Genomic DNA, 13,419 nt, shown 5'->3' with positions numbered 1-13,419 from the left:
ACTTTTGTGATGGTCAATAGCCATCTGGAATGACCATCACCTGATTGGTGATTCAAAGGATTACTGAGAGCTTTCAGCAATACTCTCAGCAATAGGTCCGCCACGTTTCTGGAAGTTACCCTGCATCCAGCAGCGGTACATCTTTTGTTTGGTACCACGGTTGACAATCAACCGGCGGTCAGCTCCCATGTTTAGAACCTCGAACGCTCCATTTTCCTTTGCCAATTGTTTGGCCTCTGGAGTTTGCTCCTCTGTATCCTGGGATTGATCCTTCTCTGTCTCGGATGCCTCATCGCCAATGGGAATCTGCAAGCCATTTTCTGCGCTCCAGGTACCCCACATGTCGACGAGCTGGTCCTGCTCGAAGAAGTAAACGCGTGTGCCATCACCCCGAATATAGAAGTTCTCAGCCAAGTAGCGACCCTTCTTGAACCGTACTTGAGCAAGGTCACCGCGGCCATAGTCGCGGAACAGCACACGGCCACCAGGCTTCAAGAGACGATAGATGTTGCGGATGGCATGATCCCACTGGTTCGGGGCCAAAGCAGAGAAAATGAAAATCAAGATCACAACGTCAACTGAGCCTTCTGTGAGGCCGGGTGGGAGGGAGTCGCCGTTCTCGCTGGGAACAGAGGATGCATCCCATACATCAGCAGACATGAATTTCTCGTTGTAGTGTTCGCTCTCACGCATGACCTTCACAGCATACTTTGAGAAATCGCAGGCATGAACCTTCAGGTGTTCGTTCTCGTTGTTGGCGAGCAGTGGGAACGCAGTGTTACCAGCTCCTGCGCCAACCTCCAGGACGACCTTGGGACCAGCGTCCTTCTGTGTCACTTCAGCGAGGATTGGGAACTCTTGGCGCAGCCACTTGCGATCCTTGAAGAAATTGGCAGTGTTGTTCTTATAGAAAAGGTCCCACCACTTGGCGGGCTCGTTGTTGAATCGGGTCCGGTCAAAGTCCGACACTCGAGTTTCGCGCTGTTTCGCATATTGGGTCTCGGCAAAGGCCTTGAATTCATCATCTGGCTCGACATGGTCCCAAGCATTGAACTCAAAGACATCGTCGCCTTTTTCAAGGTATCGTGAACCGAATTGGAAGGGGTCGGTCCGTTTCATGTTGTTTGAGGGATCGTGGGAACGATGGGCGGGGACTGTAGGAGGCTCGACATTCTGTGTCACTTGCTCAATACTAATATCGAGAGTCATGATGCCTGGGATAGTCGGAGTCTGTCTGACTCAAGGTTAAAGTCTCGGTATGAAAAGAAAAAGATTATTATCCGACTAATTAATCGTCGGGGGAGAAGGCGGGGAGAACAAAAAAAATCCAGACGGCAACACGATTGGCGGGGCCATTCAATCACATGATTTCATACTGCCCATGTATGTTCTTTCCCCTCGATCATTTCCACTTTTCAGCCAATCATCACGGGTAGTTTGTTCACCGCCCTTCTTATCAAAGGTGATCTTATCGGTTATCAGTTATCGCCCATCCACTGGACAGTTCATCTGAACGCATACATACATACGCATAACACATATGTATGTTGTAGGCACTTCCATGCAAGTATGTGTGTATTTCATGGCATGCTTTGCTGCTTGGAAAGTTGCTAATCTCTTGCCGTATATCTCTCACTCATTTCAATCTTTAATGGTGGTATAATCATACCATTCAAGAAAGTGTGAAACCCAGTTATGATAAGATACCTATAAACACCAGCTTTTAAGTCACCGTAACTTATATGAAACTCGCTGAATGTGTACGGAGTATGGACTGTGGAGCTTTACTTCTTAGGACTATATACAGGTGCGTACCAAGGTACTATATCCAACACCCGGGGCCATGACACCCATGGGCCATAACATACCTAGGCAGCGTCAAATATGGAGTAGCACTTGACACACGTCCCCTTGTGGGTATTTAGGCCGAACTAGTTCGCGGCCACGGTGATCAGCAAGAATGGGAGATGCCAAGGATTATTAGCAACCAATGAGGGTTGATATCGCCGTGATGCAACCGACATCAGCCAGCAAAAGCAAAAATAGTCACTGTTTTCCAACTTGACTGGAAGCTAATGCATATTTCATCCGAAATGGTATTCCTACCGAGTCACGATTGGCTCTCAGAGGCGTTTTGCAAGCGAGCTGAACCCAGCTCATCATACAGAGTACTCCGTATAGAAGCAAACTTACCATGTAGAATAGCCCCTTAGCCTTGCTTATCACTACTCCGTACGGAGTAGTGGGATCCCATCTACTGTTCGTGTCCAAAGTACTGAGCACGCTCCGGATGTCGACGTTGTCATCAGGTATTCCTTACCCCGCGTTAAAATCACATCCTTCAAATGTCAAGAAGAGCCCTGAGCTCAAGTTTCATTCGCTATCCACATTCATAGAACCCTCACTTTCTTGAACTTCCTCTAAGCATTCTTCTTTCCATCTGTCGTAACAGCAAAATCAGACGAACATGGATGGGATTTCAGAGCCCTCGAATGCCTTGTTTGATGCCATCAGAGTGAACGATATTGAGGCGGCTCGACAAGCTTTGGAAGACGGGGCCGACCCAAACGCCAAGGATGAAGATGGGATGACACCTATTTGGATTGCAGCATGTGAAGAGGAAAACATCGATCTGATGAAGCTGCTGCTAGAGCAAAAGGCCAATCCGAACTTTCAGGATCCCTTGGACGGGGAGACGCCTCTTTATAGAGCAGTTATTAGAAGGGATCTCAAAAGAATGGAGCTTTTGCTGGAACACAAGGCCGACCCCAATCTCCAGCAACATTTGTGGGGATCGCCCCTGCATCGTGCAGCCTACTCATATGATTACGAGCAGATCATAGACCTGCTTCTGGAGAACGGAGCGAATCGCAACTTGAGGAGATCTAGAGATGGAGCTACAGCTTTATACATGGCCGTAGAAGGCGCACAGGTCGAGAATGCCAAGAGGCTGTTCAAAGACGACTCGGATCTGGAGGTCATCGACGATTGCGGAAGGACATTGCTGCACATGGCAGCCATTTCCGGGGAATGGGCATTCTTCGATCTATTTTGGAGCAGAGGAAGATGTCCGATTGACGTAAATGCACTGACAGCCGATGGTGAAACACCATTGTTTTTCGCGGCAGAGTCAGGATCATTATCTTATACAGAATGGCTGCTTGGCCATGGTGCTTATGTCGATGTCAAGGACAAATCTCGGGGCAACCCATTTTTGCGATGTGCGGAAGGTGGCAATGTCGAAATTGCGAAGCTCTTGATTGAAAAGTGTGTATCGATGATATATGCTGTTGATTATGAGAGCCGTGGAGCCTTGCACCATGCTGCTAAATGGGGCCGTTGGGAATTTCTGGAGTGGCTGTTTCTCCAGAACCGCGAAGCTAGCGGAGTGAGTCTGGAATTGAAAGAAGGCTTGGATCCAAACCGACCTGATTGTCACGGAATGACTGTCGTCCACTTTGCACTACACTGGTGGGAACCATTGACAGCCGAGAGGCTTTTGAAGTTCTGTAAGCCGGATGTTGTCAACAAAGTGGATGATATGGGAAACACGCCACTACATATTGCATTTCTCCGAAGATGTCCCGATGTTAAAATTCGACATATGATGATAGACAAGATGTCTTCGAGTGCCTTGGTCAGAAGAAATGATGATGGTGAATCTATCTTGTCTCTTGCGGTTGACGAAGATAATGGGAATGAAACTATGGCACTTCTCCTCAGTCTCTTCAGGCGCCCACTGGATGTTGAAGACAATCGACCCGATACCTGGCCGACAATTATCCGCAGTGATCGTGATCATATTGAAGCCATTGCAGAAAAGCTCAAAGGCATATTTCCAACTTCGGGTATTCCCAACGTTATTTTCTGGGCGGCTAGAAATGGCGCTTGGGAGCTGGTCGATCATTCGCTCGCCGTTTTGGAATCGGAAGATGATAAGACAGAGATCATTTCAAAGGCCGTATACTGGGCATCTGCAAGTAACCAGAGCGATATTGTTACCAAATTGATGGTCAATCACAAAGAACAAATACGCAACAAAGAAAACACCATCAAAGCTGTCAAGGTTGCTGCTTTCAGCGGTTATGGGCCTATTGTTAGTTTCCTGCTCGACAATATTAGAACAGATGAAAACAAGCCAAAGAATCCAGCTTGCAAGGGACTTTTTTGGGCAGTGACGTGGGAGAGTGAACATGCAAGAGAGGTTGTTCGACACTTGCTCATGCGTGGTGAGACTCCCTTCTCTGTTGCAGATAATGGTCAAACTGTTCTTGAATGGGCCACAAAATATCATCAGGAGGCAATGAACAATGAAGGCAAGAAGCAATTTGACATGCTTGGGCTTCTTGAAAGCCCAATTCGAGTACCGCCCAGGCCAGAAGCACCCCAAAAGCCAACAATAAGTGGAGAACTGGAAGAAGAAATGAGACAGCATTTGTGCACTATTTCGGATTTCTATCGCCTAGGCAGGGACTTCTACACATTACAAAGAAAGAGCGACTGTTACGAGGTAATCTACACAGATGGCCCGGAAAAGAAAATGAAAGAATCATGGAGCGAATGGGGGCCCAAGGCCAAGTGGAGGATGCCTGACTTTCGATGGATTCACCTACCCTTGAATGACGTGAGTTATATCCTATTGGTAATTATGAGTCCATCTAACCTTTTTTGACCAGTGGGAAATGGCTCGAGATCTAATGGATATGATCTATTGCGAATCTTTCAGATCTGATCTGGAATATACACACTGGAAGAACTTTGTGGAAAGAACTCGAAAAGAGCATTCTGGGTCGGCACGATCACGCTTCATGTACCCAACATTACACGTAAGTGCAAATGAAAGGGTTGTGCAGTGAACCCGACCAAGCCTAACCCTGAAGTAGTTCCAAATGAAGGATCATGGGTCAGGGGAAAGCTCTACCTTGATCCAGTTTCTCGACAATGAAGCAAAGCTGGGGAAGCAGGAGTCGGACGATAAAACAAAGGCCAGCCAGGGTAAGAGAGATGGGAAGGCGCGGGGTGTGAAAGGGGAAGGGGGGGGGGAAGATCGACCCTAAAGAAGAATACGGGGCCTGGTAGCGAGGGGAATGACGACGGCACTGTACAAGAAGAAGGAACGCAAAATAACAAGACATCTAGTTCTATGACTCGAGACCTCTCTGGGGGAGAAAGTCGACATGCAACGAAGCCCGATGCCCCACAGTCGGTTGATGCTCCCACCAAACCGGAAAGTAAACTGGAGACCACAACACCTGATAAAGGTGTGATCGCCGATGATGGCCAGCAAGGAGATCCAGAAGATACAGGACATCGCATCCAGATACTAGGGGAGCCAAAAGCAATTGTGCCTGCGCCCTCACTGGGTGAAAACTTGGGTGGCTCTCAAGGGCAACTTGAGAGTGACCCACGTCGAGTGCCAGCAGATAACGATGACAAAAGATCGATATTAAGCCAAACCCCCATCATTGGCGGGCCAGGAGGATATGGCAGCAATATTCGGGACGCGCGAAACAACATGCGCAGTACCTCGCAACATCCAAGACTCGATGGCGGAAACGTTCTAAATGCTAATGAGCAAGAGCAAGTGGAGCAATGCAGGCTTGCACTCTATGTGAGCCTCCCCAGTCTCATTTAAATGTGCACACTAACGGTCAACAGATGCCTTTTTTAGCCTTCCAAACCGTGAGAGAGCAGAGAAAGAGAAGACAAGACATCAAACAAGCCGAAGTTGCCAGCCCAATCGGGTTGTCTGAAGACATCCCAGCGATTGTGACTGAACGAAAAGATGCTTGCAAGGGACTAGCTACCGCTGCGGTTCCCAAACTAAGAGACCCAAATTGCAATCCCTTCATCAAAGGGATCATTCACAATGCCATTCGATGTATAACGGGGGACCCTGAAACCTCCGAGTATGACAGCATGGATCCCCAAAAGACCATAGCATTGTTACACCGTCATGTTGACTGTGCTGGCAATGAAGACAATTCCCTTTCCGCCCGGGGTTCTTCATTACGCAAAGGTTCAAGCCGTCGTATGAAGAAGGTAGCCACTACTGATATGATCGAGGCCATCGAGTATTTCATTGATGCGTTGTCTCTGGCTAAAGATGATGGTACCAAGAAGATGAAACAGAGCAAGGGCTCTAGTAAAGACCAGAAAAATACCTCTTTAAGCGGTGGATCGCACACGACTCATCATCAACACACTAGCAAAAAACCGCTTGCTTCCGCTGACTCGGATGGTAAAGGAAAGCGTGGATCAAACGCCTCACAGTCTCGACAACGACACGAATCGCGCACACTGGATCAATACTTCTATACTTCTTTACCTGATACCGTGAGACGAGACGCAGATCAAGTCATTAGGCGCTATCAGACGAGAAAGAGTAGTTCACGCGCACATCATCTCCATAGGGAACAATCGTCTACAGAGACGAGAACGAGTTCACGGCCACAGAGCAGTGAACAAAGCACCAACAAGTCTCTCACTCCAAATTTGGAATACGAAGCAGACTTCAAGCTATGTATGGTAGATCAATTGTGGCTATGGGTTCTTGACGAAAGTAAGTGCTTATGTTGGAGACATTGAAAACACATATGCATGTCTATATGGATGAAGCTGACAGAGTTCTCAGAAACCATCATCACATGCTTTCCACATACTGAAAAGAATCGAACACGAGACAAAGAACACCAAGACTCTCCATTAGATCGTATCCATGAACACATCAATCAAGAAATGCGCCCTCAGATCCAAAATGTCTACCATCTCGCGGCATTGATCACCAGCTTCTGCGTGAACTCGATTGATGAATGTGAAGCACGGACCGGAGAGGGCTCAGAAACACTTTTTGATATGTTTGCAGGATCTATAGGTTTTGTTGTAAGTGAAAGCAGGAATACTTGGCCTATACCGTATGAAAGGTGGATTTCACCCCATCGTACCCAGCCTCCGATATGAAGTCCGCTTAACTCGCCAGAACCATTGAAGCTAACAGTTGTTCTGCCCATGCATAGGCCAATGAAGAAGTCAACCTTTTCAAATCCTTCAGGAACGGTCTGGGGATGGACGATCACTACCTGTCCCTTGATCGCGACATCGAACTCCTGGAAGAGATCAAAGACATCCGGGACGAGCTCAATATTCTTGAGCGTATATTAGACGACCAGAAGGATCTCACACAGAAGCTCTTCAGTCTAGTGGGTAAAACAAATCTCGAAGCCCTTGGAACGGCGATTCTCAAAGACCGGGTCTTGCAATACTACCACCAACGAGCCGGCGTCGGGTTGCGACTGGATAAGATTATGAAGATGGACGAGGATGCTAAAATTTCAAACGATGCGGTAAGACAATGTTTACGAATTCTTCTGATATCGAATAGCTTGCTCATATATCCACCGAGCAGATGAACTACCTCTTGGATCTGAAGCAAAAACATGCAAACTTCATAGAAGCAAAAGCAGCTCGTAACCAGGCAGAAGAGACCACTGATCAAGGAAGGACAATATTGGTTTTCACAATCGTGACTATTGTATTTGTTAGTCATTCTCTTGCTAGGTTTGCAGGAATCTTTACCATGAATCATAAGCTAATCATCCTCCAGGCTCCCTTGTCATTCCTCTGTTCCTTCTTTGCACTCAATATCAGCGCATTCCCTCATGCTGGCGACAATGTCAGCTTTCCAGACAGCTGGATATACTGGCGAGTCTGTATGTATCCATTTACTGACATATGCTAGTTTCTAAGAACACAGAGCTAATTGCGTCGTGAACAGATGGAATCTCAGCTGCGATATTTGTGCCATTGATTGTTTGCACCCTGGGATATGGCAGAATGAAAAATCTGTGGAGTTCGTCCTTGAAGCCGCTTTTCCATGTAGACTGGAGCAACAAGCGCCCGGATCCTCAGAACGATGGGGCCAGGCTCAATGAAACACTACGTCGGATCACTAGCCGATCATCTAGGGCGCCTGCAGCCTCCTCTTCGGGGAGAACCCGGACGACTGATGTCGAGTCGGGACAATCTTGAACTCATGATGGTGGCACCTTATGTTCGATCTCATCTAGTATCGTGCTTTTTCTCTGACAATACCTCTCGCGTCGCTCGCAAGCGACAGGGTAGTATATATATATATATATAGTTTTGATTTTCTTTTATTCCCGCTCATCTCCTCAATGGATTCTTGGTATTTGTTGCATATCCACCCAATTAGCTAGTAAATAACTATATAAATGCACCTTTGTACATACTTAGGTTGCTATGCTTGCTTGCTTGAGAATATACCCCAAATTGAAGTTAACTAACTTTGCTTGTCTTTGAATATCCCTCTAGGTAATCAATGAATATCGAGCAGTTTAATACACTCGAATAGCCAAGCTTGATTGGGGTTTACAAAAAAAGAAAGAAGCAAAAAAGATAACAGGCCCGAGCCGCGGATTGAACGCGGGACCTCGCGCAATATTGCTCAGGTTTTGAATACCCTAAGCGCGAATCATACCACTAGACCACCCGGGCTGTTGTTGTGATAGGACATCACATTAATGCTAAATAAAGGGATTCAAAAGAACACTGAGATGAGAAAAGAATACGAATGCGTCTCGAGGCCTTAGGCCGAACTGACCTCCAGCCAATCAGCTCCGAGTTCCCGGAATTTGGATGCCTGCGGGTGCCTGCGGGTGCCTCGCCTCGTGTGCCTCATACTGTCAGCTCTCATCTGGCCTCTTTGTTCACCCCTCATTCTCTTCATTTTCCCTCTCTAAATGAACACTTCTCTTTAGCTCCCATACCTGATTCCACTTATCGCTGTTTGTCGGTTCAGGTCTGGGGCTTATCAACGCAAGTGGGGTACAGCCCGCTATCGGCGTTTGAGGCTCAACGGCTGAAGTGTTCATAGCTCTTGCCCAGAAGTGTTTCTCGCTACGATCCTCACAGACCAACATTCTATTGCTAGAGCCAAATCATTGTTGGTTAGACACTAGAACGAAGACATATTAAACCATGTCATTCTTCTCAGCGCTCTGTGGCTGTTTGGCCCGAGATGCACAGGACGAGAAATATCATGCATCCCCCCAAACAACGACCCAAGGACTCAATCCCACTGGCACCCAGACTGGGAGCTTCACAGTCTCTGGGGAAGGCGAATTCATCCGCTCAGCCCCAACGGGTGGCCATGGGCACGGTCCCTCGCACTCTGACTCGCAGGATGGGGGCTATTCTAGCGTGGTGCCACTCCCGCAGTACACAGCCCGTCCTATGAGTCTCCACGAGAAGACTCTAGAAGCTCACATGCGTGACCCATCCGTATCGTCAGAGTCACAGAACTCTTATCCGCAAGACGAGAAGAACGCCGATCATCACGATGAAGAAGTCACCTCCGACAGCTCATCGGCTATCTCTTTTCCAAGCAGCTACGGTAATACTTCCACTGCAACGAGAGAGACGCCACCACCGCCGTATTCTCCTCGTCATTCTGCAATGCTATGTCGGTCCCGGTCTATGTCCATCTCGTCCGCTATGGCGGTCATTATTAATCCACCACCCGCTGCGCGGGTGAACGGATCCCGGACTGGGCCTACATACTCCGAGGAGGATGATCGGTCTATTCGTCGGCATCGACGAGTCTCTTGGGAGAGCCAATGATCTAGCCTTATCTTCGCGGCTAGGCCAATGAGTGCTCGTTTCTATGTTGCCTATCGCTCTAATATCTTTCACACGGCTATTGCCCCGGGCGATCTGGAATCGTCTTCTTGTGGAGCTTTCATTTCTCCTTATTTTTGCTCCCTCTTTCTCATTGCTGCATTGCTCTCTTATATTTTACTTACTTTGCTCTGGGTTCTGTTTCTTTGCACACGACGCGACGATGGATTGAATTCTTATGACACGACTGGGACTTGGTGCAAAAAAAAGCGCATCATTTTGGGATAGATTTGGATACTTAATATTGACCTGCATATCAACAGCACAGCGTGAAATGCATATAATAGCGTTGGATGGAAGAAGGCATCCTGTCGAAAGCAGCCTACATACATCCTGGCAGATATATAACGTCACCCATATTACAAACTCGAATATAAATATATACTGTGAACATTCCAATCCAATGATACATATACCATAGCTAATTTCGATCTGACATCAATTCAACTCAAGAACCCTACCTCGTTCCTGCTCATGCACGAGCAAATACCCACAACACGACGCCGGAAACCCGAACAGTTTCAAAACAAGCGGATCACAACTCCTCTCAAGAAACATACAGATAGCCGTACACTCCGAGCGAACCCTCACCTCAACCCACCACTCCTCAACCGAACACATAAGCCCCAACCACCAAGCCAACAAAACCAGCGCAGGCGCCTCCTTCCTATCCAAACAATCATAGAACGGAGTCTCCAGCCTCCCCATCCAAGTATTATAAGTCTGAAAACTGACCGTCCCCCGCTCAAGCGGCAACAACCCCATAAGCATACGCAATGGCCAAAGATACGGATTCGACTCAATAGTCGAATCCTCCGTAATCCCACAAAGATCCGCCAACTCCAGATCAAGGCCCACGCGACCAGGCCGCTTGTCTTCAAAGTCGACTGTTGGGGCTCGCGACTCCATGAAGACCGTCCACCACATGCTCTGCGGGAGCCAGGAGATTGTGCGCTCGAGGAGGTAGCGCAGGCCTGTTTGGATGCGGAGCCAGGTTAGTGCTGTTGGGGTGGAGGAGAAGACGAAGGAGGAGCGCGGGTTGAAGGTTTCTTGGAGGAAGGAGTGCATGCTGATCATCATGCAGGTGGAGTATAGCTTGTCCATGTTTTGGCGGGTGATGTTTGTGGAGACTTCGGTTGCATATTGGGTTATTGTTTGTTGCCAGTGGTAGGCTTCGGCGAGGCGGTAGTCTTTGTTGTCTGGGAGGAGGGTGCAGAGGTGGCTTGTTGCTGCGGCTATTATGGCGTGCATGAGGAATGGGGTCTGGGGTTGGTTATTAAGTCAGGTGGTGTGGGATTATACTATGGGATGGGGCTTTTGTGGGGATATGGCGAATAAAGGGTAAATGGAGATAATAGGCTTACTTCGAATGCAAGTTCGACCATTTTGCCCATTACTATGCGGACGTTGGTTTGGCCTTCTGTTGAAAAGGCTGGGCCTGTATGGAAATGATGCAATGCTTCTATAGTACGGGTTGACGCCGAGGCGTCTGTGAGTAATTTTGGTAATGGGGTACCAGTTGGGGAGGGTGGTCGTAGCAATTCGCTCAACTTGTCCGAAACCATTATCAGAGACATCGAAGATGCCAAGGAATTGATCGCCATCAACTCGGGGTTGGTTTTGATGAACTGGGAAACGATATTCGTGGTCTTTTGGGGCCGGGGTAACCGGCCAGAGTAGTCACATTCAACGCCATGTTTCTGGCATCGAATGCAAATAGGTTTCGATTCATCACACTTGGTCGATCATTAGAACATGTGCCCTTGATCTGCATGCGGGGGTTCGAAGTACCTTGATTCTTCGTTTCTTACAGTTCACGCAGCCCGCGCGGGATTTTCGATGAGAGCGACGGGAGTGATAGACATGTTCAGATGATGCCTCGAACCCCTGTGATAGGACATGCTTCGGTCGATAGTTTGGAATCCGGAAGACCATCTTCTGTCCCTGTATGGGTTTAGACGAGTTTGGAATCTGGGTCTGGGTTTTAGGCTGCATCTTGTCCATTGATACCCGGAGTATAGATTCGAACTGGGAATCTTATGAGTGATTATCTATTATATCAGATGTACGTCGGAAGGTATACGGGTCAACTTTCTCTCGGGTGTTTCAAGGCGTCGAGATATTGGACTGTGATATTGTCTGCGGATGAGAAGGCGCAATGCATTGCATGGAGGCTCAAATCTGCGGGACTGCACCTTGTGAAGTTTAATCAGACCAATCCATGAGAACTATCCGAATAGACGAATAGGTGGCCGCGAATACGGGGGAGGCGAAGGGAAAGATGCCCGACATCATCTTCCGGCCAGAAGGCGCTATGCCCAATGAGGCAACTCTCGTATTCCTCGCTTGGCAGCACGACGAGAGAAACCACAAGATGTTGACCAGTAGACCGATCAGAAGAGTTTACTTTCAGGAATATATAAACCGAGAGCCTGTATCAGGGGTTGGAGATCGGAGTTGGGGAACGCCCTGTAATTCATCATTCATTGAAGTTCATCCTCACTGATGCGCATAACTCATACTTCATACATGGAGAATTGATTTTTTTTTGTTTTGCATAGAGACGAAGTGTGGTCATTGCTTATAGTGAGTTTAACCCATCTTTGCGTTGGAGAAATCCATCTCTGTGAGTTCGCACGTTAGCAACATATAAAAACGAAAGCAGGAATGCTCAGAGAGCGATCAGTGAAGTAACTAGCAAGGGGGGATGAAATGGATATGGTAACTTACCGGGATGCTCAGCCTGGAACTTCTTCAGCAGCTCCATTTTGCGCTGCTCGTCGCTGCTCGGGCCACCCATCTCCTTCTGTCGCTGATCATACATCATCTTTTCGACCATGGCGCGAGTTGGGCCATCCAGATCACCCAAGCTGGAGTTCTCTGGCGTGATCTTGGTGACATCGATCTTGGGTGCGGTAGTCACGACATGAGGCCACCACTCGACCTTGTTCACCTTGTCGAGGTGGATGTTGATTTCCTTTCCGGGCGGGGTGGGGGTGGTTTCGAGAGTCCACGAAGACTCGTCAACAAGGATGGGGTGGGGGAGGTCGCCCTAAATAGGAAAATGGATTCATTAGCTACCGCCTGAGTTGATGTGTCTGGTCCAGTGTTTGCAGGGTTCCTGGGGCTAACTGAGTAGTGGGTAGACATACCTCAATGAGGGGTTCCTGGCCCTTGATCGCAACACGGATTTTGTTCTTGGTCAACAGCACGTCCAAATCGCGACCCTTGAGATTGCCGGGGATTGGTGCTGTCACATCGACATCACGAATGGTCTGTGTCCACTTGTAGGGGAGCTGAGCCTGCTCTGCATCCTCGCGGGCCTTGCGCTCCTTGTTCTCGCGTTCGCGTTCGGCTAGGTCGGCGGGGGAAGGGTCTCGATCAAGATCGGCCGACATTGTGGACAGCACGTCAGAGAGGCAGCGGTAGAGCTAGGGAGGTATGAGTGTAACGGTGTAGGTCTCTGTAATCTCGCAGTTGAAAGCCAAGCAAGAGCTCCGAGAGGAAAATGTGGAGACCTTGCCTTTTGTCCATTGGCGCTTTTGCCGCCAACCCTAATCGTCTACTCCGTAGGTATGGTTTGATTCTACACCGCGACATCTCGGACAAGGATACAATGGACTTGTGTGCCTATTTGAGACTCGTGCATTTAAATACAGAACATGAAACACGGCTAGCACCCCTCCGTACGGAGTAGACATGTTAGACTCGCAAGGGAAAGCT

At 48.3% G+C, this 13,419-nt stretch overlaps 5 protein-coding genes across 5 annotated transcripts; 2 read left to right on the top strand and 3 right to left on the bottom strand.

Annotated features, from left to right (window-relative positions):
* Nucleotides 1–60: 60 nt before the first annotated feature.
* On the bottom strand, nt 61–1,209 carry N7457_009080 (tRNA(Thr) (cytosine(32)-N(3))-methyltransferase; the record flags this gene model as incomplete). Its single annotated transcript, XM_057180123.1, has 1 exon — nt 61–1,209. The coding sequence occupies one exon, from the start codon at nt 1,207–1,209 to the stop codon at nt 61–63; it is 1,149 nt and encodes a 382-aa protein (XP_057028509.1).
* Nucleotides 1,210–2,467: 1,258 nt separating this feature from the next.
* N7457_009079 (uncharacterized protein) lies at nt 2,468–8,028 on the top strand (the record flags this gene model as incomplete). The annotated part of the gene is made up of 10 exons (XM_057180122.1): nt 2,468–4,624; nt 4,677–4,826; nt 4,884–4,995; nt 5,154–5,611; nt 5,659–6,562; nt 6,635–6,882; nt 7,017–7,343; nt 7,382–7,537; nt 7,604–7,709; nt 7,775–8,028. 10 exons carry the CDS (start codon nt 2,468–2,470, stop codon nt 8,026–8,028), a joined length of 4,872 nt encoding a protein of 1,623 aa, XP_057028508.1.
* Nucleotides 8,029–8,997: 969 nt separating this feature from the next.
* On the top strand, nt 8,998–9,639 carry N7457_009078 (uncharacterized protein; the record flags this gene model as incomplete). The annotated part of the gene is made up of 1 exon (XM_057180121.1): nt 8,998–9,639. The coding sequence occupies one exon, from the start codon at nt 8,998–9,000 to the stop codon at nt 9,637–9,639; it is 642 nt and encodes a 213-aa protein (XP_057028507.1).
* A 495-nt stretch (nt 9,640–10,134) lies between these two features.
* N7457_009077 (Zn(II)2Cys6 transcription factor domain-containing protein) lies at nt 10,135–11,700 on the bottom strand (the record flags this gene model as incomplete). The annotated part of the gene is made up of 3 exons (XM_057180120.1): nt 10,135–10,959; nt 11,061–11,432; nt 11,488–11,700. 3 exons carry the CDS (start codon nt 11,698–11,700, stop codon nt 10,135–10,137), a joined length of 1,410 nt encoding a protein of 469 aa, XP_057028506.1.
* A 588-nt stretch (nt 11,701–12,288) lies between these two features.
* N7457_009076 (NudC domain-containing protein) lies at nt 12,289–13,094 on the bottom strand (the record flags this gene model as incomplete). Its single annotated transcript, XM_057180119.1, has 3 exons — nt 12,289–12,320; nt 12,427–12,748; nt 12,849–13,094. The coding sequence occupies 3 exons, from the start codon at nt 13,092–13,094 to the stop codon at nt 12,289–12,291; spliced, it is 600 nt and encodes a 199-aa protein (XP_057028505.1).
* Nucleotides 13,095–13,419: the final 325 nt, after the last annotated feature.

Source organism: Penicillium paradoxum (genome assembly GCF_028828445.1).
Source record: "Penicillium paradoxum strain IBT 22861 chromosome Unknown utg000007l_segment0_segment0, whole genome shotgun sequence".
In the NCBI taxonomy this organism is placed as follows: Eukaryota; Fungi; Ascomycota; class Eurotiomycetes; order Eurotiales; family Aspergillaceae; genus Penicillium; species Penicillium paradoxum.
This window is presented reverse-complemented; position numbering and strand designations above follow the sequence as displayed.